Consider the following 27,211-nt stretch of genomic DNA (forward strand, 5'->3'; position numbering starts at 1 on the left):
GTGATTGCTTTCGGTGTACTAATTATTCGTAAGCCGTAATCGTTGGCCAAAAGCAGCTTCAGAAGGGCTAGGTGTCAGTTGTTAACCCGCATTATGTGTGTGACAGTTTCATTGAATAACGATTCCAAATATTTATAGGGCAACTACCTGCGTGACCGTAAAAATCGTGTCAAATACATTGCCTTGGTAATAATAAAATTTCATGTGGCAAACTTAATACTGAAGTAACAAGATTCCTTCCTCACAGGAACACTTAAATAGATTCTAAGTGCTTGATATGCCTCGACAAATGTCTTGCCTCTAATAGTTGTAGGAATATACAGTGTTGTTGAGTTGAAGGGTATGCACAGTGGCAATTCCAAGACTATCTATTGGTCTGTTGAGTCGAAATTCGCTTAAGAAAGGCAAGTGGCAATTCCAAGACTATATATTGGTCTGTTCAGTCGAAATTCGCTTAAGAAAGGCGTGGCAAAATTGTCAAATGTTGTTCTCCTCACAATAGCTTCTGTTGATCCGTCCTGCAGTCTAATCTGTTGAGTAGATGGTGCACGGATTATTGTATAGGCGTCAATTAATGGATACAATTCTCTATTGTCAGTTATATGCGGTTGTAAAATGACCGCTCTCTTGAAGATCCCTCATCAAGGAGAAATGTTCTTCCCAGGGGAGGTCTTGGACCTGGTTGACAAAGTATGTCGTAGGAATCTAGAATCTCTGGGTAACGCTCGTAGCTGCTTCCTCCGTAATTGCTTTTTCCTGGTGAATGTATTCTCCTTTCTTGTGATCTTTTTCTTGACTCAGATCTTGATCTGGAAGATCGTCTGCTTGATGGGGGTGTTCTAGGGCCTGGAGTCTGTTTTTTTCAATTGTCTGAAAACTGTACTCTTAGGTGCTGTTGAAGTGGAAGGTATATTGCTGCTGAGATCCACAAAACAATTAAGAGTTTATTTAGCTGGAAAATCCGAGCCAGAATCTGAACTTGCGGAACTTAATGGTGAAAATTCAGGCACTCGGCGTAAAAGGCGTTTCCCGTTTGCTTGCTGCACTTAGGGTGAACTAATGGGGGAATAGCCCCGATCTGCTTCTAACACATGAGCACTCGAATTGATACCTTGAGTAGGCATATTTATTGGATTTGCGCTGTGTTTTATACACGAAAATCAGTGAAGAGATTTCTATGGAGAAAAAGAGATGTGTATGTAGATGTAGTTGATAATGAGTGCTCATTTAATTGCCTTTTGTGCCTCGATGTATCAATCTTACGACTACAATGTAGATACTGCATTCAAATTGAATTGTTCATCTTCTGCTTCTAACATACGAACACTCCAATTGGTTCCTTGAGTAACAGACAAGACTTTATTAGATACTGATCTTCATAATAACAAATCATAACAATAATTCACAATACTAATGATAAGATCTTAAGACTGTTTATTTATTAAAACAGATAAAACATATGTTTTATGTTTTATCTGTTTTAATAAATAAACAGTCTTAAGATATTTGGATACGAAGACAAGAATCTTTCTTTTACATTTTATTGTCCGCGGGAGATCCTTACTTTCTGTGTTTCAGCTTACTAATGATAAAGAATCTTATAACGCAAGCTTATAAAGGCGTTAGAAGAGATCTGTATAAAGGAAGGCAAGACGTACATACGCAATAAAATGGTTATTGGTTATATTATAATACGTAGGCATTCACGTGACAAGGGCGGTTTCAGCTAAGCTTTCTTCTCTCGACTCTCTTATACACGGAAATAATATTCTTGTCCCAATATGGCTAAAACAAAAGCCCTACGATTGGCAAAGCCACGTAAGGGCAAACGCCTTTTCGATTCTAAAAATACCGAATTGTTGACAATATTGCGAATTTCAAAACATGCGTTAAGATTAAAACGGATGTACGTATGAGCCGGCGAAGCCTGACTCAGTGAAAAATGGTGTATTTGCAAAATCTTGCTAGATCGGCAATTGATGTTTTTTACAGAAAAATTTCCATGACGAAATATTAAAACGGTGATACAGCGATAAAACAAAAAATCTCTGTGATAAATAACAATGTGATGTCGTGTCGCTACATGTACAACGACAAGTTGCGTTTTCCCATGATTCCGAGTGGTGATTTGTCCGTACCGTACTCCATCAGTAGCGTTCCGTATTTCAAGCAAATGCTTTGATGATGCTATGGAGCGTCTCGTGACGTAGCCTACCTTTCGACGAGATCAGTTCCTCCAAAAGCTGGCTCCTTGCAAGTCCCAAACATGAACGCAAGTTCAAAAGAAAGTTGTTACGGTCCAAGGCTTCGTTTGTCCCAACAAAGGTTTCGTCCTTAGTTAAATTGATGACAACGAGCGTTGGTATGGTAGTCGTTGCGGATGATACCATGACGTAATATTTCTGACAGTTCCTAACCTTTTTGAACAGGTTTAAGAAAATTGCCCAGAAACAACTCGTTCAAGGTACTTCGAAAATAATCAAACGGCTAAATCGCAAAACAGATGTTCTTAAACTCTTCTTTCCGCCTTAGGGTAACCTAGATAAATGCGGTTTAACCCTTAATTTAAACGCTTAATGGTAGCGAAAAATTACTATACCACTGGTGTTCGGGGACACGTCGGGTCGCCAATTTGTGGAGCACGGGTTTAGTTACTCTTCTAGTTAGCCCTTCTTGATCTTGTAGCTCTTTTATGAAAGAACAACCAGTTTTAACTATATCGGCGAAACGGCACAACGCTGTAAACAGCACAAGTCGATAGCTAAAGAAGAGTTCTATGTGGGCCCAGTTAAGATACTTTGTCAGCCCGTAAGTGACCCTGGTGAGCCCCAAAAGGAACTCATTCTAAAACCAATCCCGATGACTTAATGAAGCCGAAACGAATTGCCAATTAAGATAACAACACTGGGGTGCGATTAGCATTGCTTTGACGCAGAATGCGAATTGCGAATAACAAATAAATGTGCCACGACGCGGTATTTGCAAATAACACAGACGTAGTCACGTATAAGTGCGAAAGCATTAATTAGCTAGACAGCTAACATTACAACGCTACAGGTCCACCCACCAGACAAAATTTTTAGAAAGATTTATGAACCACTGGGCTATAACATGAGACCAGCAGTTTAATATGTTACTGCAGGGATAAACTGAATTAGTTTGAAGCTGGTGCTAGTTTACGCTGAGATTGAATCCGAGTCCATTTGTTAAGTTGACTCGAAGGTTGCTTGAAAGGTTGCGTGTTCTGACAGCTTAGCCACAGTAAGGCATTAAACGGATCTGAGTTTATTGAATAACATCAGAACGGCAATCAACTTACAGGAATAGCTTAAGGTCCATGCACAGTACTAACGGCCAGCATAGTAACTTCAGTCCGTTACATTATTTCAGTTGATTAGTTTCGTTCGCCTCGTTTGGCTTAATGCCCACAGCTTTTGTACACATCGTCTGGCCATACCAGCATTTAACAGAGGCGTGTTAACGGGTAACATCTCCGTGTTTCGGTCAAATGTTTAATGGTGAGAGGTCTGCGGTTTGGCCAAGACAATAAGTTTGTTATAAAACATTAAGATCGAATAACACCAACTAATAACAATACGTACCCTACATTACAACGTAATGGGCAATAGTGTTATAGTGATAAAGAGCCCGCAGTATGATGGATTGTTTTTTTACGTACATAAGTGAAAGAGCGCCCAAAATTCACGTACTCTTCGTACATTATCGTAGGTGTTATTAATTTTTAAGCAGTTAGAATAACTGCTATAAATATTCGGCGCTGATCTAGAATTCTACCACATTTATTTTAACACTAACAAAACGAGTTGTCAAAATTGAAACTGCAAGGAATAAATAAATATGTAAGAATAAATGGCGCTCTTTCACTATTGTACGTGAAAAGTTATGCAAAAAAAAAAAATAATACCGCTTACCACAACGCATATTGTTTGGGTTAGGATGCGGGTTAGCGTTTGGTTGAGGGTGGGTCAAGTAATATTATGTTTATTATTAATAATAAGTGCACTTAAGTCACTGTTTTCGGCGCTGGGCGCTGGTCTAGAATCCTACCACAATGAAACACCATTTGGGTTAGGGTAGGTTAGCGTTTGGGTTAAGGTAAGTCAAGTATTATTATTAAACAAAGAATATAATAATACTTGACCCACCCACACCCAAACGCTAACCCGCACCCTAACTCAAATTTTGTGCGTTGATTTTAGAACTGTGGTAGGATTCTAGACCAGCGCCCTGTTTTCAAATGACTTGACTTAAGTCATTTGGGCAAATTGACTTGACTTGACTTGAGTCTTTCTGGCAAATGACTTGACTTGACTTAAGTTTTTTGGGCAAATTACTTGGGTTGAATTGAAGTGCTTTCTGTAAGTCTTTTTTTAATAAAATTAACTATTTATCCAAATGTTTGCACATAAAACAATTTGTTTGCTATAAGTTGCGTTTTTCTCATTTTTTAGTTCAGTTATTGCTCATAATCGTACAAGATTAAAAATTCCAATACTTCAACGTTTTATTTTTACGACAAGGTCATGACTTGAAGTTGACTTGCTCTAATTATGACTTGACTGGGACTTGACTTGCGCAACCGATGACTTGGACTGGGACTTGACTTGTCATTTATTCAAAAAGACTTGACTTGGACTTGTAAAATAACTTGACTGGGACTTAAGTCATTTCAAAATGACTTGTTTACAACACTGCTATTTAAGTATTTTTTTGAGTATACTGTATAATGTCACAGTAAACCAAACTGAAACAGCATGCATGAACTTCACAAAATATGTTAAAATTTTTCTCTTGATTTGTTGCAATCTAATCACATACACAAATAATGTTCCAAGAAGCTTACTAACACAAAAACTTGAAGTCTAAAAGAATTTAAAATATCTCTTGGACGAGTCGTGGTACCCTAATGCAGTGGTTCTCAACCGCCAATCCGCCAAATATATTACAATTTTAAATCTCAATTGCAAAGGTTGTAGACTTGTCCATCAAACTTAGAACTTCGCCACTTTCGTAATTTGTATCATCGTGATGTAACAAAGTTAATGGCTTACTTTGGACTTTATCAGAAGTCACAATGCTGCAAGTTTTGTGCCCAACTGTTTAAAAGTAGGCTACTGCCTACAACTAAGTCTTAAACTTTAAGAAAGTTGTATGTGAAAAACTTCAATAGAACCACACATATGATAAAAAAAAAAATACATCAGCAAACTGCTCATTAAATTCAAGTTTCCATTTTTTGCTTTAAGGTTGCATACTTTTGTCATAATTACATTTTGGTTGGCTTCGATTTTTGAAGTTCCACCAGTCCCCAAAATTTGTTTTGAAATTTTACTGGTCCGTAAGCTAAATAGGTTGAGAACCACTGTGTAAAGCATTCCAAATGCCACCCCGTTTGGAAACCATAGTTTGAGAGTCATTCTAAATTTCTAAATACCTGAATGTTTTCCAAGAATCTGAAATGTGGTCTTACATTTTTCTAGTTTATTTGTGTTATATATGACCATGATGCAAACACACAATAAATAGTAATGAAACATACTATTATGGACTATTTCAATGTATTTCAACAATGGGCTGGTCTATCCAACCACAGCATTGAAACAATTATTAACCTACCCAAACGCTAAACCGCACCCTAACCAAAATAATGTTCATTGTGGTAGGATTCTAAACCAGCGGCCAATATTGTATTTTTTCAATATATTACAAAAAAGTTTGTCCCTGCTTGCTTTTTGTGATTTATACTAAAACTATAGTACTAAATTTTTTGACTGTGAAGTTTACTTTCACTGCATAGTAATGTGTTGTGGAAATACTTGACTTTTTTTCTTCAGCTCTTCGTGTCATTAGCGTATCAAGTTATTCTGGTTACGATTTTTGTGTTAATCTCTTAACCCTATCATACAGACTTGGTATGAACAGTACTTACCTTGAGAATGATGAAGATAATTTAATTGAAGGTATTTTTATAATATTACAATTTTGGGCGCTCTTTCACTTATGTACGTGAAAAGTTATGCAAAAAACAAAACAAAATAATACCGCATACCACAACGCATATTGTTTGGGTTAGGGTGGGGGTTAGCGTTTGGGTGAGGGTGGGTCAAGTAATATTATGTTTAATATTAATAATAACTCGACCCACCCTCAACCGAACGCTAACCCGCACCCTAACCCAAACACTATGCGTTGTGGTATGCGGCATTTGAAGAAAGTTTTTTTTTATTAATTTTTACGTAGAATAGTGAAAGAGCGCCCAATTTTGGTATATGATTTAATATTTTCTTAATAACTATTAGTTTCAAAGTAATTTTATGGAACATGATTGTAAAAAGAAGCTTTCTTTATCTTTTAAAAATGTTAAAAACTTTAGTGAAAAATGATTTTAACTAATTTGTAATACTTTTAGTTTGGAAAATACCTGGTTTACACAGTGCATAAGCTTTCTTTTTAAGGTGTAATTATATTTTTTTTAAATCTTTTAGAAATAAAAACCTTCTTTTTAAAGGTTTGTTTGTTTGAAACGACTTTTAATTTATATGAAGCGTTATGGTATCTATCGATATTATGTACCACTGTAAAATTGTAAATGATACGCTGAGTCATAAAAACCTATTTAATTAGATAATGTTCACATACTTAACATTTTGTGAAAGTAAAGATTAGGGATGTTCAAAGTACAATATCAGATCCTAAAGTTAAGAGGTAAGTTTATTAAAATTTAGAGGTCAATTTATTAAAATAAGGCCTAAATAGACAAAATAATTATGCCGAAAACTGTGGGGTGAAGGTATAGATTGAGTAAATCTATACCGATTGAGGAAATCCTGTCTGGCATCAGCGATTTTGGGCGCACCATTTGGGCGCCTAGTTTGAAAATTGCCCCTGTTTGTTGTGGTTAGGCGCAGGTAAAAGCTTGGGTTAGAAATTGAGTTGGTGTAGAAATTATTAGGGCACTGAGTTATGAATTTAAAGATAAAGGCAAGAGGTTGTGTTTACTTGTATAGGCCTTATTCTGGTCATTTCTAAAGGTCATATTTTAATTAGTTTAGGACGCATTCCGATTTAGACGTTTTTACATGTATTTGGTATTAGTTCTATTTTGATCTTGACATTGGTGTTGTTCTAGTTTTGGTCTAATGGCTTGAGTCCGGCTGCTTGTTGTTTTGGTTGCAGATATTTTGCATCTTTTCTTCAAATTACTCCGTGCTAATTTTGGACACAATATATGAAAGGGTTTAGATTTGACACTCGACCCTTGTAAACTGGAGTACAGTTTGCTTTAGACAAGTGATAATTAGCACATGTGTCATTTGATAATGATTGATAGTCACTTGCCCAACTGGGTGAGCAAGTTTTACTTCAATTTCTATTTTTTATTTGGCTAGTCTGTGTGTTTACCTAAAGTCAGGCAAATATCTCTTGAGGTCAAAATACAAAATATCTTACTACAGCTAAAAATAGTTGTTTAGAGTCTGGACCCCCTTTTTTAGTGGTATTATATATTTGAACTCACTGTTTACAACCAGGGGCGTAGCAAGGGGGGTGCTTAGACTCTAGACTTTATGCATGGGTCATTCCATTGCTACTGGTACAGTGGTGGCACCATATGTCACAGATTTAAAAAAAAAATTCATATGTAGAATCTCTGTGAAATTCTAAGAAAAGTGATACCGATTTTACCGAAATTGGTCAAGTACATCTTGAGAAATCAGCGATTAAAAATTGACCCTTTTTAAGCTTTTTCGAGATTGCTCATGCATAAAACATTTTTGTGGTATACCCAGGGGTGTAGCGTAGGGGCGTGTCTAGGAGTCTTGACACCTCCTTTGAAATCTCAGTAAACAATTATCACCAAACTAAAACCGTGATTGCTGCAATGTTACATCGGCAACATTGCACCTGGCATTGAAAACACATCGGTGCTTATCGCCGCCAACGCCTAATCACCGCTTATTATCGTTGTTTCATTTAGCAGTCGCCTGCCACCGACTGAAGTAATCTCAAACACGCCTGATAACAAAAGTATATTTTATTGTTGAAACGAACATTCTCTACAACTTAGAAAACAGGCGTCAGGCGTGTAAGCTACAGCAAACGTCTTCACCGCAGGCTGTTGCTCTATTGAATTTTTTTTATTAGCCTCAATCTCGACAAGAAGCGCTTTACCGTCGCATTTTGAAACATATGTTGAAACGACGCGAACTATAGCTTCCCGCTAAATTGATAGTAAATGACCGTCTTAACTTCAATATCAGCCATGTTTGAGATTTTAGCTGAATAGTTTACTAACTATACAGAGTTCAAAAAGGGCGATTTAGAAGCCATGCTTTATACCATCGCGAAATTAAACTACAAATATCACCAAATTTGTTGATAGCATCGTTAATTTTGCTAACAACGAAGCTCAACAGTTTGTGATTGGTACGTCACAGAGGCTGTTCTGACACTGCAATTCCATAGCGTTTCGCACGCAATTGAAATCGGGTGAATAAGATAATCGGACTTGAATATGAGGTGTTGCAATTTTTCTAACATCAAATAGACGACTTTAAACAGACGTAAGCTCCTAATAATTGCCATTATTAGCATCTACAACACACAAAACGTAAAATTCTCGGGCTTTGCCCGTACCTGCTAGGGGTGTTCTTAACACAAATCCCCTAGTTGATTTGGGTTATTGATCATGTGACACAGTGGCGTATTCACTGGGGTTGTGTCCCCCCTTTTTGTGAGTGATATTATTGTGTTTTGGTCAAGGTTATAAGCGGCAATGTTTTTAATGTAATTGGGTCACACGTCTTAAGCTAATGCGTAACCAAACTCTAACGCAAAACTCCATTAATAGATAGAAATCGCTCTTCTGGTGTAAACGTAGTATAAACCGACGTTTCGGCAGCAGATACCATGCTGACCTCATCAGGGTTAATAATTAAAACGAGAGTGCGTTAGCCATCTGACATACTGAGAAGTAAAAAATTGAAAAAACCTAGATTAATAATTCTAGACGTCGCTGAAGTATGCGATAAGCCGTGACGGGCCGGAGTCATCCGGTGCAGGACTGCGCCATCGGACAACGAGCATCAGCTATTGCGTATAGCTACAACGACGAGTAGATTGCCAGATACCATGAAGAGATTTGTCAATCCGGAATGATTCAATGAACTGTCTTTTGTAATAGTGTGGTTCCCAGTCTAGAATTTTACAATTATCCCAATCAATTACGTGTCGAAGTTCAACCGCATGCTCTGCCAGAGCTGACCGGGATGCCCTTTTGTGGCGGACATCACGCATGTGTTCGAGTTTCCTGGTATGAAAGGAACGTTTAGTTTCCCCTATGTATGTTGCTGAACAACCTCCACAGGGAATCTCATAAACCGCCCCTTGACGTTTTTCTGGTTTAACTGGATCTTTAGTTGAAGGCATAGGCGCCGAATGTGGGTGTGCAGAGCGTTTTTAGCGTCAAAACACCCTGAAATTTGACCGAGTTATGCGCAATTAATGTGTAATGTTCAATTCTGAAAAACTATTATAAAGATACTATAATGTGCGAAACTTACAGCGTGTGGAAACATCCATTCACACCTGCAGATATATTAACCAAGGTGCTGAACTCGCGAAATACGGCCCGCCAATGTAAATTATCATCCGTTTTTTGTAGCATTTTTTTATACATAAATTTAAAATTTATTGAGGCATCTGGTACGTATATGTTTTGAAGTAGGATTTCCCCCTAAAGCGCCACAAATATTCTGAAACGATTAACTATGAAAAATTCTTTAAAAAAAAAACTGTCAGTTAAAATTTATTACGGGACCACCTTTGAGGTATAGCTTTGAAACGCGTCTAAAAAAACGTTGCCGATCCCAGATGTAGATCAATGGCTTAAAGGCTGACGAAATCGCACGAAAGCTGACAAAATCGCCTACAAAAGAATTCTGTGTTTGGGGATTAACCTTATTTGGTAAAATCTACATCAACCCATCAAGCCATATTAGCACACTACTTCATGTGAGATAACAATTCATTAATCTTAAAACGCGCTTTGTGGATAGGCCACTTAGTACGATAAGAAAACGAAAAATTAAAACAACTTTACGATGAGGCCTATGTAATAAAAATTTGCAAGCAACTCAACAAAAACTCCAGATATGCCACAAAAAATCTTGCGCTCGCTTTTCTCGCCAGCTATTCAGATAAGCTACGATTTGTCATTAAGTATAACTTAAACCCGTTCTAATTAAGTATTGTGAATAAATAAACGTGTTTGCGTAAAAATTGTGTCGTTCGCTGACTGACCATTTTTTTGTTATGAGCTGAGTAGGTTGCCACTATATATTGTCCTTCATCATTTAGCACGTATTTGCAATTTCGCATGACAAAATTCCGAGAGACAAACTGCATTGTTTCAATAATAACTTACGGAAGGACTAAGTCTGTTTCATAAGTATTGTTGTGTTTTGTTGTTGATTATGCTTAAAAAAGCAGTTTGGACTGATTTAAAAAAACGCCCTGGAATTTTGAAAGTTCGGCGCCTATGGTTGAAGGTAAAATGTTTCCAATTTTTCTGGCCGGTTTGAAAGATGTAGAAATATTGTAGCTCTTCAGAATGCGCTTTGGTTTTTCTCCCAGACCTGGAATGTAAGGAATAATGACCAGATCTTTAGGTTCTGGTTTAGCTGTTAATTGGTTTGTTTTGTTTTGTGGTTTGAACAACCAGTCGGGGTATCCGTTTATTCTCAAGGCCTTCTTAACATGTTTAATTTCGTTGGTTTCGTCCATATGGTTACTGCAAAGTTTTGAAGCTCGGTGTAGCAGGCTATTCACCACCGAGCGTTTGTGCTGTAAAGGGTGAGTCCGATCTGAAATTCAAATAGCGATCTGAATGTGTTAACTCTATTTTTGTCTTTCTTTTGGTCGGCCTTAAACGCAGTATATTTTTCCTCTTTTGTTATTTGTTGAGGTTGGCTGGTTATTTTATCAAGTGTGAATTCAACAATTAATAACGCTAAGACAAACGTCTTTCTTTATTCTCGCTAAAATGTTGGCCCAGCTAATGTCCTCTCTGTTCGCTTTCTTCTCTAATATTCGATATTGGTTAACAACGGATTTTTTTAACTGAAGCAGATTCTTGAAAGGTGGTATAATGATGACTGTTGTGCGTATTTTAAAGTAATTTTTTAAGTTATGATAGTTAATGCAAAATTATTCTCCATAAGCATATTCTAAGGCCTCGTGTTTAGTGTGAAGTTGATGCGGTGGCGAAATGCGTGTCTGTTATTTTGCTAGTCCCGTACATGGAACTTAGGAAACTGCGCTGCTAAGAGTTTATGATTCTTTCAAAATCAATCACTCCTATATTTTACGGTCTTGGTTTAGTTTTTCGCCTGGCAGGAATGCCGACGACTCACATGTTCGCATTTGCTGGAGGTTAGTTGAGTTGTTATTGATTAGAATGTTTTATGACGTCATTATAATCACTATTTTATGATGTCATGTCCGTCACTGACATCAGACGAAAAATAAGGGAATTCCCCAAGTTGAAAATTCGGGACACGCCCCTTTAAAACGGTCCACTACGCGCCTGGGTATACCCGTATTATTTATTAATTGCCTGCATGTTTATTTTTACATAGGCTTCGTCGTTGTGTTATCTTTAAATGACTGAATGAGAAATTTGTTTTATCTTGGTTGAGATTGGGAGCTTATGCTTTGGTATTGAGCGACCAAGTGTTAAAACGCGTTTTTAGATTTAGGAATTGTTACGTCACAATATTAACTGAATAACTGAAGAAGTACTTTTCCAATAAATTTAGATAAACAATTTACAAAACTACATAATCTATAAACTTGTAATGAATCTAATATAAAAAACATGAAATAATGCACTTCATTCACCCAAGTTTTAAAAAGTATTTGAAATATGCTTTCCATAGACACTTCAGGAATCAAATATATATTTTGAAAATAAAGTTATTTAATAAAACAATAATCCCGTTTATGATATGCATTATTACGTAATATTCCAGTAAACCTCTGACGCACAACCGATTTTTCAGTTTAGGCTACTCCTTGCAATAGCAATCTATTGCTGCTTGTTCGTTTTTATTAACCTAAAATTAAAAAAAAAAAAGAATTACTTGAGTTAGGTTTGCCGATTAAGTACGTTTTTGACTGTATAGTGCTTCAGTTTACCTAGCACACATAATGTAAGTGCAGGAAAGTTAAGCTTATGTGTGCTGGTCAACGCTATATACAAGGCAGAGTGGACAAAAGAATATTATAAAATGTACCAAACATGAGTAATGAAACTGTATTTGGCACTGGCCTAGAATCCTACAATAGCGTTGAGACAATTATTAAAGCAATGTACAATATTTGGGTGAGGGTGTGCCAAGTATTACTATTTAAACCTACCCAAACCCGCATCCTAACCCAAATAATGTTCGATTTTGTGCATTCTAGACCAGCGCCTCTCACAAATTAGTATCTAAAGAGTGTATGTAATATTCTTTCCTTATGCGCTAAACTTGTTGTTTTGTGTTTACGACTAGCTGTTCGTGTTACGTCATAATTCCCCAAAAGTGGCGTGATGTTTTACTGCGTTAAAGAACAAACGTTGCGCCGAAGGCCCAAAAATTTTTGTGATATCAAGTTGATAACAAATACATAAGGGGCATGTGAAGGTACAACCTGAGGTCTTGGGGTGCACATATTTGCTTTTCTTACTCTTTAACTGTTACATAGATAAGCTGTTTCAGGCAAACTTGTTTGAAAACATGTAGCTCAAAACCAGATTAAAAGCATGAAAAAAATATTCTTTGGATAAATTAGGATAATTAGGACCAATTTATATTGCTCGAAATAATGATATATATAATAAAACTTAATAGAAATTGGCGCAGTCACAGTGTAACATGACACATTGCAACATAGTATGCATATTTCCTTTGGGACAGATAGAGCAAATTCGGGCTAAAATTTTCGCGAAGCGCGAATTTTTTTTGCGTTTTTGTATTTTAAACAACCAAAGATATATACTTTAGGCCTTAGGGGGATAAGCATAGCCTGGTGCATCCCTAATATGCCGATGCGAATGTTATACCTGTGCATTTAACAGGAATGGGGAATGTAACTCAATGTACAGGAATTCAACCCATTATACAAGTACTTGGCCCTTGCCAATCAGAAGTAAAACTGCAAACACATAACAACTCTATTATCAAAATTGTGTACTTTTTTAATAATAATAAACAATCTTTATGCGTTACACTGGCGTTTTCTCACTGAACAACGTGCTTCACACTAATGCAACGTTTTTCAAAATGGCACAACAAAATTAATTTCTGCCAAATGTAGTGTGTATATGTTTTTAGTTACATATTTTCACTTTTCAAAAATAGATGTGATTAAATATATGTGGAAAGAACCGCAAGGTATTTTGTAAATTGGATCTAGGAAAAACAAATTTTCCAAAAACTTTAATTTTTTTTTGCACCAATTTTTTTAGCTGATTCTTCGGCCGACATAGTCACCAAGTCGCCAGCATTCTGCCATACTGGTTTTGAGTGTAGGCAATAAGGCACTACCGCCGTACTTGATCCATACATTAGGCGCACTGGCTTATAAGGCGCACAATCAATTTATGAGGATAAAAAAGGATTTAGATTGCGCCTTATGGTTCGTAAAATACGGTAACAAAATAGATTCAAATCTGGTTTAAACATGCATATAAACGGGCTTAATGTCACAGTTATGTAGTTAAAAAAGTTATGTAATTCAGACCTTGTGTTGAAAAAATATTGCTCCCTTTTTAGATGGCCATGTTATGCAGATCTATGACAGTGGTATCCCTTGGAAAGACCAATGAAACTGGGTAAAATAAAAGTACCTGGAATAAGTTTTCCATAGACATCTTCACAAAAAAATTAATTTAACGTTTTTTTTGAGATATTTTATGTCCAAGATTTGTTCCGCTTTACTAATTTTTCAATATACACAAAAGTTGACCTGCACTTGACCTCTGACCTTATGTCTGAAACAATAACACAGTGCAAATTATCCTTAAAATAAACTTAATTTTTCAATTCATTAAAAAGTTAAGCTAGATTAAATTTGAATGACTAAAAATTAATGAATTTCACGGTTCACCAAGCACAAAATACCCAAAATTTCTTAACAGCTTAACTTTTTAAACCATCAAACAATTTTGGTAAAATATAGTTCTTTGTAATCAGGTTGGAAAACTCTACACATGTACGAAATATGAACAATTTTGAAAATATGTGGGTTAAATAGGTTGGTTGCTTTAACATGCTACAAAATATGACATTGACATGGTGTGATAGCTGAATGGAGTGCGGCAGTATGTATTTGTGGTGAGCAATGCAAAGGGGCTGTTGCCAATTAGAATGATAAACTTAATATTACACTTGCTTCACCTGGTTTACTGTTTGATGGTGCACAGTTTGCCGAAAGCTGAGAAAAACAAAACTCATGTAAAGATAAACTCGTACAGTACAACAACCTATACAGGCTGCAATAACTTTCAAGTGTTTTTAACACCTTATACTGAAGAAAGATGGTGCTACAATTACAATTAATTGTATTTGAGCATTTTGTTGCAAATAATCGGTCACATGCATACTTATTAAGCAACATTTAAAGTATGCATGTGACCGATAGTTGCCTTTTGTTTTTTTAGCAGATGTTAAACGTGGCAAATTTTGTCTTCCTTGTAGTTTAAATTTATTGATATCTCAAGACCTAGCGCAAATTTGACAAAATGATTGTTATATTTGGATTTCGTGGTCAAAAATTACCCAGAAATCTATAAATTATCTTGCATTCGAAAAAAAAATTATTGTTGCCAATATAATTAATTGAAAATATTTTAGTTGCCTTTTGTTTTTTTAGCAGATGTTAAACGTGGCAAATTTTGTCTTCCATTGTAGTTTAAATTTATTGATATCTCAAGACCTAGCGCAAATTTGACAAAATGATTGTTATATTTGGATTTCGTGGTCAAAAATTACCCAGAAATCTATAAATTATCTTGCGTTCGAACAAAAAAACTATTGTTGCCAATATAATTAATTGAAAATATTTTAGGATTCAATATTCTGAATTTGCAAACCTATCATTCTAGAACAGCTTGGAATTAACTGCTATAGGCATTTATCTCCACTTGCCACTGTGTATCTTTTAATAAGTTTAACCTTCCGCTATACCAGGTCCAATCACCTGATATAAACAGCGAAATTCAGTTGAAATAGAAGTATACACTATTCTACTTTTGACATTCGTAGTTATTACTGTCCTTTTATGACGTCATTACTGGTTAACATCAGACCAAAAGTTAGAACACTCACTAAGTTAAAAATTCCTGACACCCCTGTTCTGTAATAAATACAAGAAGTAAATGTATCACTCAACCTTTGCTTTAAATATCTATATTTAAATCATTGGCATCAATTTATATTAATTGGAATATATTGTATATATATACTTATTTTGCAGACAGTCTGATGGTTAATGAAGACATTAAATATTTTGAAACAGAACCGCCCAAGTTTACTCCTGAAAATGTAAGTTTTATTTATTTTTTCATATTAGGGTTGTCTTATACTATTCCAATATTTTTTATGGTCAGATCTGATACCAAATAATTATTTTCTGTACTAAAAAAGGTATTTTTTCTACATTATTAGGCAAAAATTTCCTTTAGCGCCTATTGGTTTGGTTACTTCAATTTTAACCTGCTTTTTGATAAATTCACCTTTCAAGGTAAAATCGCTGTGTTGGATCACTAATCAAGGGTTGGCTCTGATACTACCAATTGGCACGGGTTTCGGATCTGATATTATTGGAAATCTCTACTTTATATGATCATTTTTTTAATTTAAAAATTGTTAGATTTCTTCAGCCTGTCTACCATTACAAGATGAAGACTGGGAAATTGGAAGTACTGAACCATCTAACCTTAATCAAAATATTTCTGAAAAAACACAAGAAAGTGAAGTAACGCCATATTTAGTAAGTTAAAATAGTTGATTTTTAAATCTTCTTGAGTTATGTGTAAAATTGATTGGCAAATGCTGTTAAACTTAAAACACCAAGGTTAGCATGCCATTCAAAGGCCTAAGCTTAGGCTTTTATTAAAGACCGCACTTCTTTTTAGACAAAAGTAAGATATTGTCTGTTTTTTTTTTTACTTTTAAGGCCAAACATTAGTTAAGTTGTACTTACAGCTTCTTGAATTGTACAAGGTCTATATATTCAGTCGTTATCCTTGTAAGTCAAATTTCTTTAGCTCAATTAGAATAGCAGACAACAACAATGTTTCGGTGCTTTCAGTAACATATACATGGAATTCAGTAACGTATATTAGATTCCATTGATCGATGGAACCTGAAACTACACAGATGCACAAATCAACTGGTATTGGAGTGTAACAGACCTTTAATCATTTGGATTTATTTTGTTGCATATCTATACATTTTGCATTTTTTATTAGTTGTATAGTTTGAATCTTTTATTTGTATAGTTTGTTCTTTTAATAATTCTTCGAAATAAGATTTTATTTCTTAACTTGGTCATATAAAACAGGGGTGCCCAACCGGTGGTTCGTTTGCACTTTGTAAAATAGTTTAGTTTAGATAATTTAACGCGTGGATTAGAAAGGTAAAATTAAAAAAAAAACATAAACCCAACAGTATTAAATAATTATGATATGTTAGTTTCTATAATTAGACTATTTGGTTGCCATAAATAGTTTGATATTTCTCATTTAAAGGACATTAAATAAACAGATTAGGTTTCTCGCAGACCTGCTTGGAGCACCCTAACCATGGCTGCAACAAAACCATGTACAAGTTTGCTTGAGCCCAAAAAGCATACATTGCATTTAACTTTTCCAGAGCCTGTTGAGCACTTTGTTGCTTTAATCAAAAGGGTGTTAAGATTTGGCAAGCTTTGCCTTTGTATGCTTTTTTATAAATTTACTTCAGATTCATAAAACCAAGGCAACCGAGCTCATTTGGTTAGTAGCTTAAAAAAATGTATTTGCAAACTTAAAACCTGACTTAGACTTTAGCCAATAAATTGTGTTTCTTGGGTGTGGTTTACACAAAGTAGTGACAAGTTGCATTGGTTTCATGTGTTGTTATTAAGGATGACATACTTTGAATTACAAAGTATGGAATAACAGCAAAACTATTATTTTTTGAGGAACAGCTTAAAATATTTTAAAAGTCAAGCTTTTTTTGTTCATGCTCACTCAAATATTTATTGTGCAAAAGTTATTTTGACATTATAAATTTGTATTCATAGCTTGTTAGTCAGACAGAATACATACATTGTTTAACTTGTGGTGTGCCAATGTCCAAATGTAGTCTAAACAAGGCTATAAAAAGTGTATAACTCCCTTAACCCTTTCGAGTCGGAATATGTTCTTTCATATCTGCATCTCCAAATTTTGATATTATTTTTTATTTAAACAAACGGTTTTAACACAAATTCAAACAAACCTTGAACAATGAAAAATAGAGGTCCTAGGGTGGTGGGATACCATATGTCCCATTAGACCGAAATTCAGCGATTTTTTCAAAGACTAAATTCCAAGTCACGACGTTAATCAGCCGAAAATACGTTTATGTGTGGCAGCGTTTGAAACAATCTTTGCAGTATGGAAGATTGTATTCGGAACACGTCGTTTTGATGCGTTTTTCTTTTCGAATATGCCTACATCCTTTGCATCTTCGCCTAGTTTTTCCCTGTTCAGGAAGATGAGTTCCAACATTATCCATCATACAGACACGCTTTGATCGCCGACCAGAACCTTGGCGATGTCGTACTGCAGTATCCCTTTGCCCTTTTTGTATCATCGACCCTGATAACTCAACATGGAAATCCAAAAATGGTCTTTTACCATTTCGTTTTTAGTCATTGTGTTCACAGCAGCAAACATTAACTATTGATAAAGGACCTTTTTCCACCATTTTGTGGATTTTCGATCAAGATCATAAATGCCTGCCATTTGGTCAGCATGATCAACACCTCCCATGACCTTTCTATAAAAGTGAACTGCTTCGGGACACTTATTTTTGTAGATCCATCTCTCTGGTTTTTCAGCACATCCACCACTACAGTGTCCGTATGACAGTTACTTAGCAACAGTACTTCCTTTGTGTCTAGCCATCTTGCTGCTAGAGTTCCATTTAAATTGCTTTTAAAGTCAGATTCATCCCGTTTGAGTTTATTTGCATATGCAGGTAGGTTTTTTCTTGATTTCATGCAGGTTCTCACTGCCGAAAACTGTATGGTGTCCATGAGAAATACAGATGAAAAAACCTATCGAATGCCAAGGTTACATCTTTTTCTTATATTGTGGATGTGAGTTTAGTGACCACTCTTTCGCCAAGTGTGCCACTGGATAGTTCAGTTTTTTTCCCTGTATATCATAGCTATATTCAGTTTGCGGATCACATTACATCCACAATTTTATTTCTCTTTTCACTGGCTTCAGTGGAAAATATTGTTTGGAAGAGCATCTTCCTTTGAACTTTGTTATGACTCGTCAATGCTTTGAAAGGGACTATCCTGTCTATATTTTTGAAATGTGTATTGTAAACAGGAAACTATTTCTTCAATATAGTATAGTTTTTGAGCTGACTGAGGTTTTTCTGGATTATTGATGTAGAACTTGGACATAATTAATTTAAATCGATCTCTAGAAAATGTGCTTTTCAAAAGTGAATTTCCCAGCGAAGGATGTCCTGACCAATAACGATTTTTAGATGGAAGTTTGTTGTAACTCATGACAAAGAAGCAGCCAAATAACTGCATGATTTCAAAGGAATTTGTTGGGGGAATTTTTTTCTTTTTACTCTGTGCAAAGATTTTTAGCCTTTCGTTGGTGTAATGTGCTATTTGGTTAAACCAACTCTTCGGAAACAGCTTTAAAAAATATGTCAATTGTAGTGCAATTCCCAGGAAGGTCGGGGTGAATGGATGACTCTCTAGTTTCAGAAGGAATTATGTGTGGCAGAAAGTTTTTTTATCACATTAGACCACACGACGTTAATAATAGTGGATTGTGTTACTTGTTAATCATCCATTGAATCGTTTTCAATTTCCATGTCTTGTTCATGTGTAAGGGGTCTTCTTTTAGGTCTGCGACTGGATGAAGGTCTTTCTGATTTGGAGAAATCCTCACTTTCTTCAGTTTCGTCTGGTGAATATTCAGCATCTGTTCTGAATCACTCAACAACTCGGATTCGTCTGACGATGATATGTTACTGTCACATTCCATAGCAGCCAGCAATTCAGAATCACTGTAATGTCTAGCCATTGCACTCCTAATGCGATATAGTTAATTTTTATATTAATATAACCTGACATTTATCTTTTCTCCAAACAAAAAAAAACAAAACTTTAGGCCTGATGGGACATATCTGTACCGGCAAAATGGTCTGTTGGGACAAATATATCCCAAAAACAAATTTTATTTTCTAGCTCGGCAACAAATCAAATAAACACAACTTTTTACATACAACCTAAGCTAGTTTTGCTCAAAAATTAACCAAAATTTATTAATTTAACTACAAGCTAAACAACCTGATTCAGTTGCAGACATACAAAATGGTGAAAATCACAGAAGCGCGAAACCACGTCGTAGCTTAAGGCTCAGTTGAACTTAAAAAGTTGAAATCGGGACAATGCAGTATGTGCGAAGTATTTATAAGTTTAAGTAAATATAGGTGGCGCGTGGGACACATATGTCCCGAGAGTCTCGAAAGGGTTAAAGAATTTTTTTTCTCAAATGTAGAATGTTTATCATGTTGACAGGTTGTTTGTTTTAACAAACAAACTCGAGACTTATTTGAGTTTCCTAAGATAATATAATGCAACTATATCTTTCCAATATCAAATACTCATTATCAACATATTACTGAACTTTTCATATTTGAGCCTGGTAACTTATATAGTTTGAAATGTTTTTTCCATTTTAGTCTGAAAAGCTGATTTCATGAAACATTTCATGGTTATATTAAATCTTTCCTATGAATGTGTTTAAAACTAAAATACATCATAGTGAATTAAAAATTCAGGTTTGACTGCTAACATGTTATTATCACAACAGAAATGTGATAATAAACATGATTAATTTTTTAGGAACCTTTTACCAATGATATTCTTAAAACCTATTATCACAATCTGTTGTTGGCAAATGACGAAACATACACTGATCAGTTCATTAAAGACTCGTCATTATTTCATTCTAGATTTGAACTCCTTTTGAAAAATTATTACCAGGTTTGTAATATATATATTTTTTACATACCAATTATACCATAATATCTAATATTATCCAAAAATTATTTTTTTTATTTCATGTGTTTTATTGGACAAAATTTTACAATGTGATTTTAATCTTTTCAATAAATACTTATCATTTTAGGCTTACAACAGACTTCTGAATTCTAAAAGTGATATTGAAAAACAAAATGATAAAATAAATGATCTGTTGAAACAAATTTTTGTGGTGAAAGAAGGCAAAGTTTCTGCTCAGGTTATTAATTTAATGCTTTTATCAATGGTGAAAGCATATTTCATGAATAATTACCATTAAAATATATTTCTAATTCATATAAAATATTTAAAGGCCTTTTGTCAAGATCAAAAAAAGGTGTCAGCTACACACTTGTATGAAAAATTTACATTTGATGAGAAGTGTTTCATAAAGCTTTCAACTGTGTTACAAGAAACAAGGAATCTAGCTAGTGATGAAAACCTCACTAATTCTTACATGTGTACTTTGTGTAGACTGCATTGTGAGAAATTTGTGTATGATGAAACTGAAAAATACAAATGTCACAGAAATAATCTGATGATGAATGCAGGTTTGAAATTCTGTTTTAAGTATTGCCGATCTTCTTAAAAAATATATATGTTGAATAAGCATACACAAGTCTGGTCTGGACTAAGTGTGCATAATTACTTTTATATGCTACTTTCTGGTTCTTCTTTTGTCCCATAGCAAACATTCTTTCCCTGAAATGGAATCATAAAATCCCCAAATATTCAAATTGCTATTTTTCCAACCTACAACTAGATGTAAAAAGTATTATATGGCTCTCATGGGAATACAACCAAGAATATTTAGCTTTTATGGCTTCCTTAGCTGAAAAGGTTACCGACCCCTGGTCTAGTTTGTTAAATAGTCTACATTGAGTGGTTCACAACATGCATTTTCCGTATTGGGTCAATTTTATATTGTAGGAGGGAGGAATAAATTTTATACTTGGTAGTCGAGGTAGTCTTTGTTTTTGTAATCCATTAGGCATAGTTTTTTTTAAACAGAAAAATAATGTGACATTTAAACACGTTTTTTTTTTCATCATTCTGTATCAAATTTTAAATTGCCCTAAATCACAGCCACCTAGTGAACACCATACTTTTTAACAATCATAGCTATTTAAAAAGGATAACCTGTAGCATAAAACATGTCTTTAAAATGTCACCTTGTACAAACACTCAGTTGCTATATCCTGGAATGTGTTTAAGCTCTATTTCAATTTCAGTTTCAGGTATTTTGAAATATGATTTATTTATTACAACATAAGGGGCATGAGACATCTAGGGGCCATGGCTTAAAATTGTTTAGAACACTTGACTACATGGTTTATTTTAGCGCTTTATAGACCATTGTAATAATTGTAACTTTATTTGCTGCCAGTAGTGTTTAACTAAAGACTGCGCAGTATATTTCAACACCTTATTGTAAAGGTAATTATATTGCATCAGAAATTTGTTAGGTGTTGGATAACCAACTTGGGCTGTACATTACTTAATTGGATAGTATTTATGAGAAAATTGATGGTATTAGTTTATTTGCACTTAATTTCTGGTTTTAATATGAGTAAGTTCTCCTTTACTGAAAAAGTTTTTACCCAACTATGTCACTGTGGCAACCTTTGCCTTTAAAAAAATATTGATAACTTACAGATGACGAATAAACTAACTTAAAGCCTTTTACATTTTAAATGGATAACCTAAATATCTAGGTTCTCCTTCAAAACTATCAATTTTCTTGCAACTTGTGGATGAGGCTCTTGGCGATTTAAAACAAGTTTGTAACCTTTTGTTTTCTTATCTACGTCTTTTGTTACCAATTGGGAATCAAGTATCGAATGATGTGCAGAGATGGTTATCCCTGGTAAGGATATATGGATATATATTTCGCTGGCAAAGGCATTATCAGTATCTGATTATACATCACAACAGTAACTATTAGGCAGAGATGATGAAAGGTACATAAAATGTAGTAAAATAAAGTAATTAAAACATAAAAAAGTCAAGTTCTAGTAACATTCAACATGCAGAATCCCTGTCCAAAAACAACAAGCACCCGTTGATAGATGCGGCAACGCAAAATGGCTCAAAAACTGCGAAAAGCGAACAGAAATTGGAGTAGAAGTTTAAGAAAACAATAAGAACCTGAAACGCTACTTAATTTGAGGCAGGACCATTTTTTGTATATAAATTCTTACTTTTTTTCCATCTATCTTCAGAAATGTCTAACATGTGGAAAGGCCACTTGGCAACAAACTGACCAACATAACATTTTAAAAATTATTGCCTACTATTAATTATATATTACAAAGTGGAATATGGCATAGTGATGATGCAATGCTGATTTGTCAATTAAACAAAGATTTATACATTGCGCAAACTAAAAATAAATATTTACACCCGTTGGTCTTTTCACTGTTCTTTATGGAATGCATTTCAACACAATGGTTTCAGTGACACCAAGGCATGTTTTACCATTTTCTTATGCCTTTACTCCATTTTTTTCTTCGCAGTTTTCAAGCCGTTTTGTGCTGTTGTTTATTTAGATATACTGACAATGCCTTTGTCAGTAAAATATATATCAAGATATTTTACTAGTGTCTAACCTGAATTGCTAGATTTGTTAGACTATTCTGCTTTTACCAAACACAATTTGACAGCAAAACTAGACTTGCTTTGGAAACTCCTGGTTACTTCATTACTTTGAAATTCTACTAGATACTTGTCACAATGCTTCAATCAGGCGAAGATGGTGAAGAATCTGGAAGACATTTTCGTGAAGAACTTTTCGTTCTAAATCATATTATTCGATGTCCACCAAAGTTTTACTTATGGTTGAATGGTCTTGTCCAAGTAAGAACCCAACAACATACTTTATTTGCATAACTTAAAAACAAATAGCATTTTAATGACATAGTACAAAAAATAGAAAAGTTGTGAGGTAAAATGTCTAAAATCAAAATCAAAATAGTTCAAATTAAAATATATTCTTTGAGTACACTTATGCTATGTAACTATATATAATTTTTGGTTTTAGAGGTACCTCTTAAAGAATTATTTAATGAATTTATTTTGACTGCAGATTTCTGGACCAATATTATTAGGCTTCAAAGACAAAACAGCGATTGATCATTCTATTTACTTGCTTTACCTTATGCTCATTCCAGTTAAAGGAAGAGCTGATTTTTTGTCAAATTTTAAAAGAACACCATCTGAAAAAGAAAATTTAAACTCTGATTGGACATTGGTAATTTATGTTATTTTTTTAACATTTATTGGCTGTAACTTTCATATCCATTAATGTTATTGTATGTCAGGTGTGCACACCCTTATAGCTATTGACTGTCGCATTAGCAGTCCCTTTCTAAGGGCCACCTGTAGGGATGTCATTACTCACCCGATACCAGCGTGGTAGCAGTGTCGATCCGATTCCAGTTTGTGACATCTAATTTATATACTGCTAAGCAGCAGGCTGTCTCAAATAAACTGGTTTGCAATTTGCACAAAGAAAACCAGTCACAAGATGGCAAGAGGTTTCTATGGAAACTTGATGCTTACGAACAAAATGAGATTAGCACTAATGACTGCACAAATAAATTGCTTCACCAAAAGCAGTTAAAAGTCCACACGGATCAAAAAAAGCATCTGTTGTGTTTATCTTGTTTAGGGATTTGGATAGTTGTCCCTCATGATATGATGGTCGCATGGCAAAGATGTTATAAATTTGCACACACAAAAAAACATGGCATTAACTAGATATTTTGGCAGAGCTTGAATTTTGTAGAGAATCCACCCAGCGCTAGGCTGTGGACACACACAAAAGGTTAAAAGCTTATAAAAGGTCAAAACGTTGCAAAAGTTGAAGAACATTATTGCAAAATTAAAGAAAGTGCGAAATTGGAGAGATTCCCTTACTTAAAGTATGAAAATTCCCCACATTTAGGTAGTTAAAGTTAGTATAGCACAGGGGTTGACATGAAATCAAGAGAAGATTTGTATTATCTCTGACTACAATTGTGTTGCTTTCTTTGAAAAAATTGGGCAGTCATTTAAACAATGTGGACATCAGCATCTTTCGGGGCATGAAGGACTGTATATTTGCTTTTAGTGGGATGTGACCTAAGTTTTTAATAAATTTTTGCTTGGTTTTTAAATTTGCAAAGAAACCCCTTTATTTAGATTTTACATCATGGAGGTGTAGACAATTTCTCTAGTCTTTCCCTATGTTTTTGTTGCTTGAATGGCCATTTTAGTTGATAGTGTTCCGGATTCGTCACCTACGGAAAACAACATAGGATGACTTGTTATTGGCAATATATTGTGGGCTATGTCAGTTCCTGTAAAATAGGTCACCTCCATTAATCACATATTGCACTGGTTCCAGGTCATTCAAAACATCAGATAAAATTTCTATAATTGTCCATAATGCATTTGCCAAAGTTGGTTTGCTTCGAATAGGGCTAAGTAAAAAACTACACAATTCAAACTTAAAACTTTTATCCAGAACATATTTTAAGAAAGTGGTTCTAAACCAGGGTTAGATCGAACCCTTGGGGTTTGACACAGCTGTTGCAAGGGTTCGGCCGAGAACAGCCTCTGAAACATAAATGCTTTATTTCAAGTTAAATTTGAATCTCTTATGTGGCAAGGTGTCAACGTTAAATTGAAAGTTTGGCCAATTTAACCTATATAAATTTAAGTTTCTAATTTGATTATGCCCTGTTTCAGCTGCTTGTAGGAAGAAACAAATACAATGTTTCAATTTATTCAACTATGTTTTACAATATTGCGAGAGTTTTATTTTTAAGAATTAACTTTTGTTTAACTTTTTGTATTAGGTTGTTTTTATCAGATCAACTGGACTCAACTTGTTTTTATGCCTCAAATTTAAATTTGGTCCTCTAGTTATCTTAAATTGTGAATATTTTTTAATAGATTGGCGAAATAGAAGAGGAGTTTCAGAACCTTCTACCTGAAGAAGAAGATCTTATCATTTTGTTTGAGCAAGTTCCATTTGAAAAACTTTTGGTAAACATCCTTGGTCTAACGATATCAGAAGGTATCCTATTCAAAAATAGTTTCATAGTCTGGCTACTTATTTTTTGTGGCTGATTACTCACATTAGGATATCTCTTTTTGTCCTAGTTTCTTTAGATAAGTGATTCTCAAGCTTGAATCCACTGTCGCCTCTTAAGCAATTCATACATTACCTTGGCCCCCTTTGATGTATCAAAACAATTAATCTTTAAAACCGTTGTTGCAAAATTCAGTGTATGGTGTCTCTTTAAATAATACTTTCATACCAAAATCCGATTGGAGATCAATAAAATTGTTAATTTCTGCAGTAGGTCCGTCATAAATAAAAGGTTGTAATATCCAAGAACTGGCATTAAGTACGGCATTCTGTTCAGCATTAAATATTTCTCACAATTTTCTTGCAACAAATTAAGATGGGCATAAATAAGTGGCAACAGTTGCTCTGAAAATTGCCTCCATGTTCTTTCATGAAGTTGTGGAAAATCGGAAAATCAGAGAAATTATTTGATCAACTCGGTTCTGCCACAGTGGTAGTTTCTTCTTATTGATTTTGGACATGCTTTTAAAAATATCCCCTTTCTTCCCCTGCAAATTCAGATTAAGATTATTGAGGTGTTCAAAAATGGATGCCATATACACAACTTTTGAAAACCAAAAATTGATTTGCTAGCTCGTTGGTTATGTTCCTCTGTAATACTCCCAAAAATACTCCCAATTCTTCTTTTAAGCAGAAAGATGCGGCTAAGAACTTTTCCTCTTGAAAGGCACTGTACCTCCGTATGCATGAGCAATTCTGTGAATGACGCGTCCATTTGTGTACACAACTTAGTGAATATCCTGCGTTTTATTACACGGCTTCAAATGTAGGTAAGAATATCAACAACTTCCTGAATTATCTCTGCAAAATTCGTACCGGCATCAGTTTCGTCAATATTTTTTTCTTTACCTCGTCTTTTCAATTTCTTTGCGACAAGAGCTTTGTGATGTAAGATGCAATGAACACCCACTCATTTAAGAGAATTTTATTTTTTTTACGACACCGTTGATGGATCCCTGTCATTGCTTGGTGTATGTAGAGTAGGCATCATCTACAGACTCCGTCTTGAATGCTGCATCGAGTTGTCCAATCAACGTTGACATTCCATTCTCTGCGTGTAGTTCCTCGCTCGTTAATTGCGAAACAGCCTTTTCCGCTTTCGAGTTGCCCTCTAGGCCCTCCAGTAGAACAATAATTGCTTGTTCTTTCTTGACGACGCCCGTGACAAGCTGCCACATTTGTACCTTCTTCTTCCATGCAGAATAAGGCAAGTCGTCTTTAAACTTTGGTGGATATCTCTTTGCACTTGTTGCCATATTTCGTGTTTACAACTGGTTTCCTGTAACCATCCTCTGCTACCATGAAAACTAATGGATCCGATCCGATACTGAAGTCTTTATCAGTGTACACGTACAGGAATTTATTAAAACACGCAAAGGCTTAAACAAGTGGATTCCTTATTCAAATAGAATCAATACAAAACAATGTTAATAAAACAGAAACAGAATCAGTAAGTTGAGCATCATTGCCAAACACTTACAAGTAACTAACAATATGTGCTCCTACCGCTACAAGGTAGTAACACCAACTGCAGTAAGGACTCTACAATGTCAAGGCACCATTTGCTCGGTGACCTTTGACCGCAGGTCATAGAATGATTACACAGTTAAATCGGTCATAAAGCACTTACATAAAAATGCGGTTTTGCAAGCTCACTGTTAATCTTAACAGACAATAAGCCTGTTTATATGCACGTTTAAG

General features: G+C 34.9%; 1 protein-coding gene across 1 annotated transcript in view; it reads left to right on the plus strand.

Annotated features, from left to right (window-relative positions):
- Positions 1–5,754: 5,754 nt before the first annotated feature.
- LOC146138101 (ectopic P granules protein 5 homolog) overlaps positions 5,755–27,211 on the plus strand; it is a 73,335-nt gene continuing 51,878 nt past the window's right edge. The window contains exons 1-10 of the mRNA XM_083393953.1: positions 5,755–5,981; positions 15,541–15,608; positions 15,937–16,056; positions 20,197–20,337; positions 20,483–20,593; positions 20,687–20,924; positions 22,089–22,240; positions 23,095–23,229; positions 23,459–23,623; positions 25,312–25,435. Of these exons, the coding sequence (XP_083250079.1) occupies positions 5,936–5,981; positions 15,541–15,608; positions 15,937–16,056; positions 20,197–20,337; positions 20,483–20,593; positions 20,687–20,924; positions 22,089–22,240; positions 23,095–23,229; positions 23,459–23,623; positions 25,312–25,435 (1,300 nt within the window). The 5' untranslated portion in view covers positions 5,755–5,935. The remainder of the gene's footprint in view (positions 5,982–15,540; positions 15,609–15,936; positions 16,057–20,196; positions 20,338–20,482; positions 20,594–20,686; positions 20,925–22,088; positions 22,241–23,094; positions 23,230–23,458; positions 23,624–25,311; positions 25,436–27,211) is intronic.

This window comes from Ascidiella aspersa, chromosome 7 (genome assembly GCF_963924565.1).
Source record: "Ascidiella aspersa chromosome 7, kaAscAspe10.2, whole genome shotgun sequence".
Taxonomy (NCBI): Eukaryota; Metazoa; Chordata; class Ascidiacea; order Phlebobranchia; family Ascidiidae; genus Ascidiella; species Ascidiella aspersa.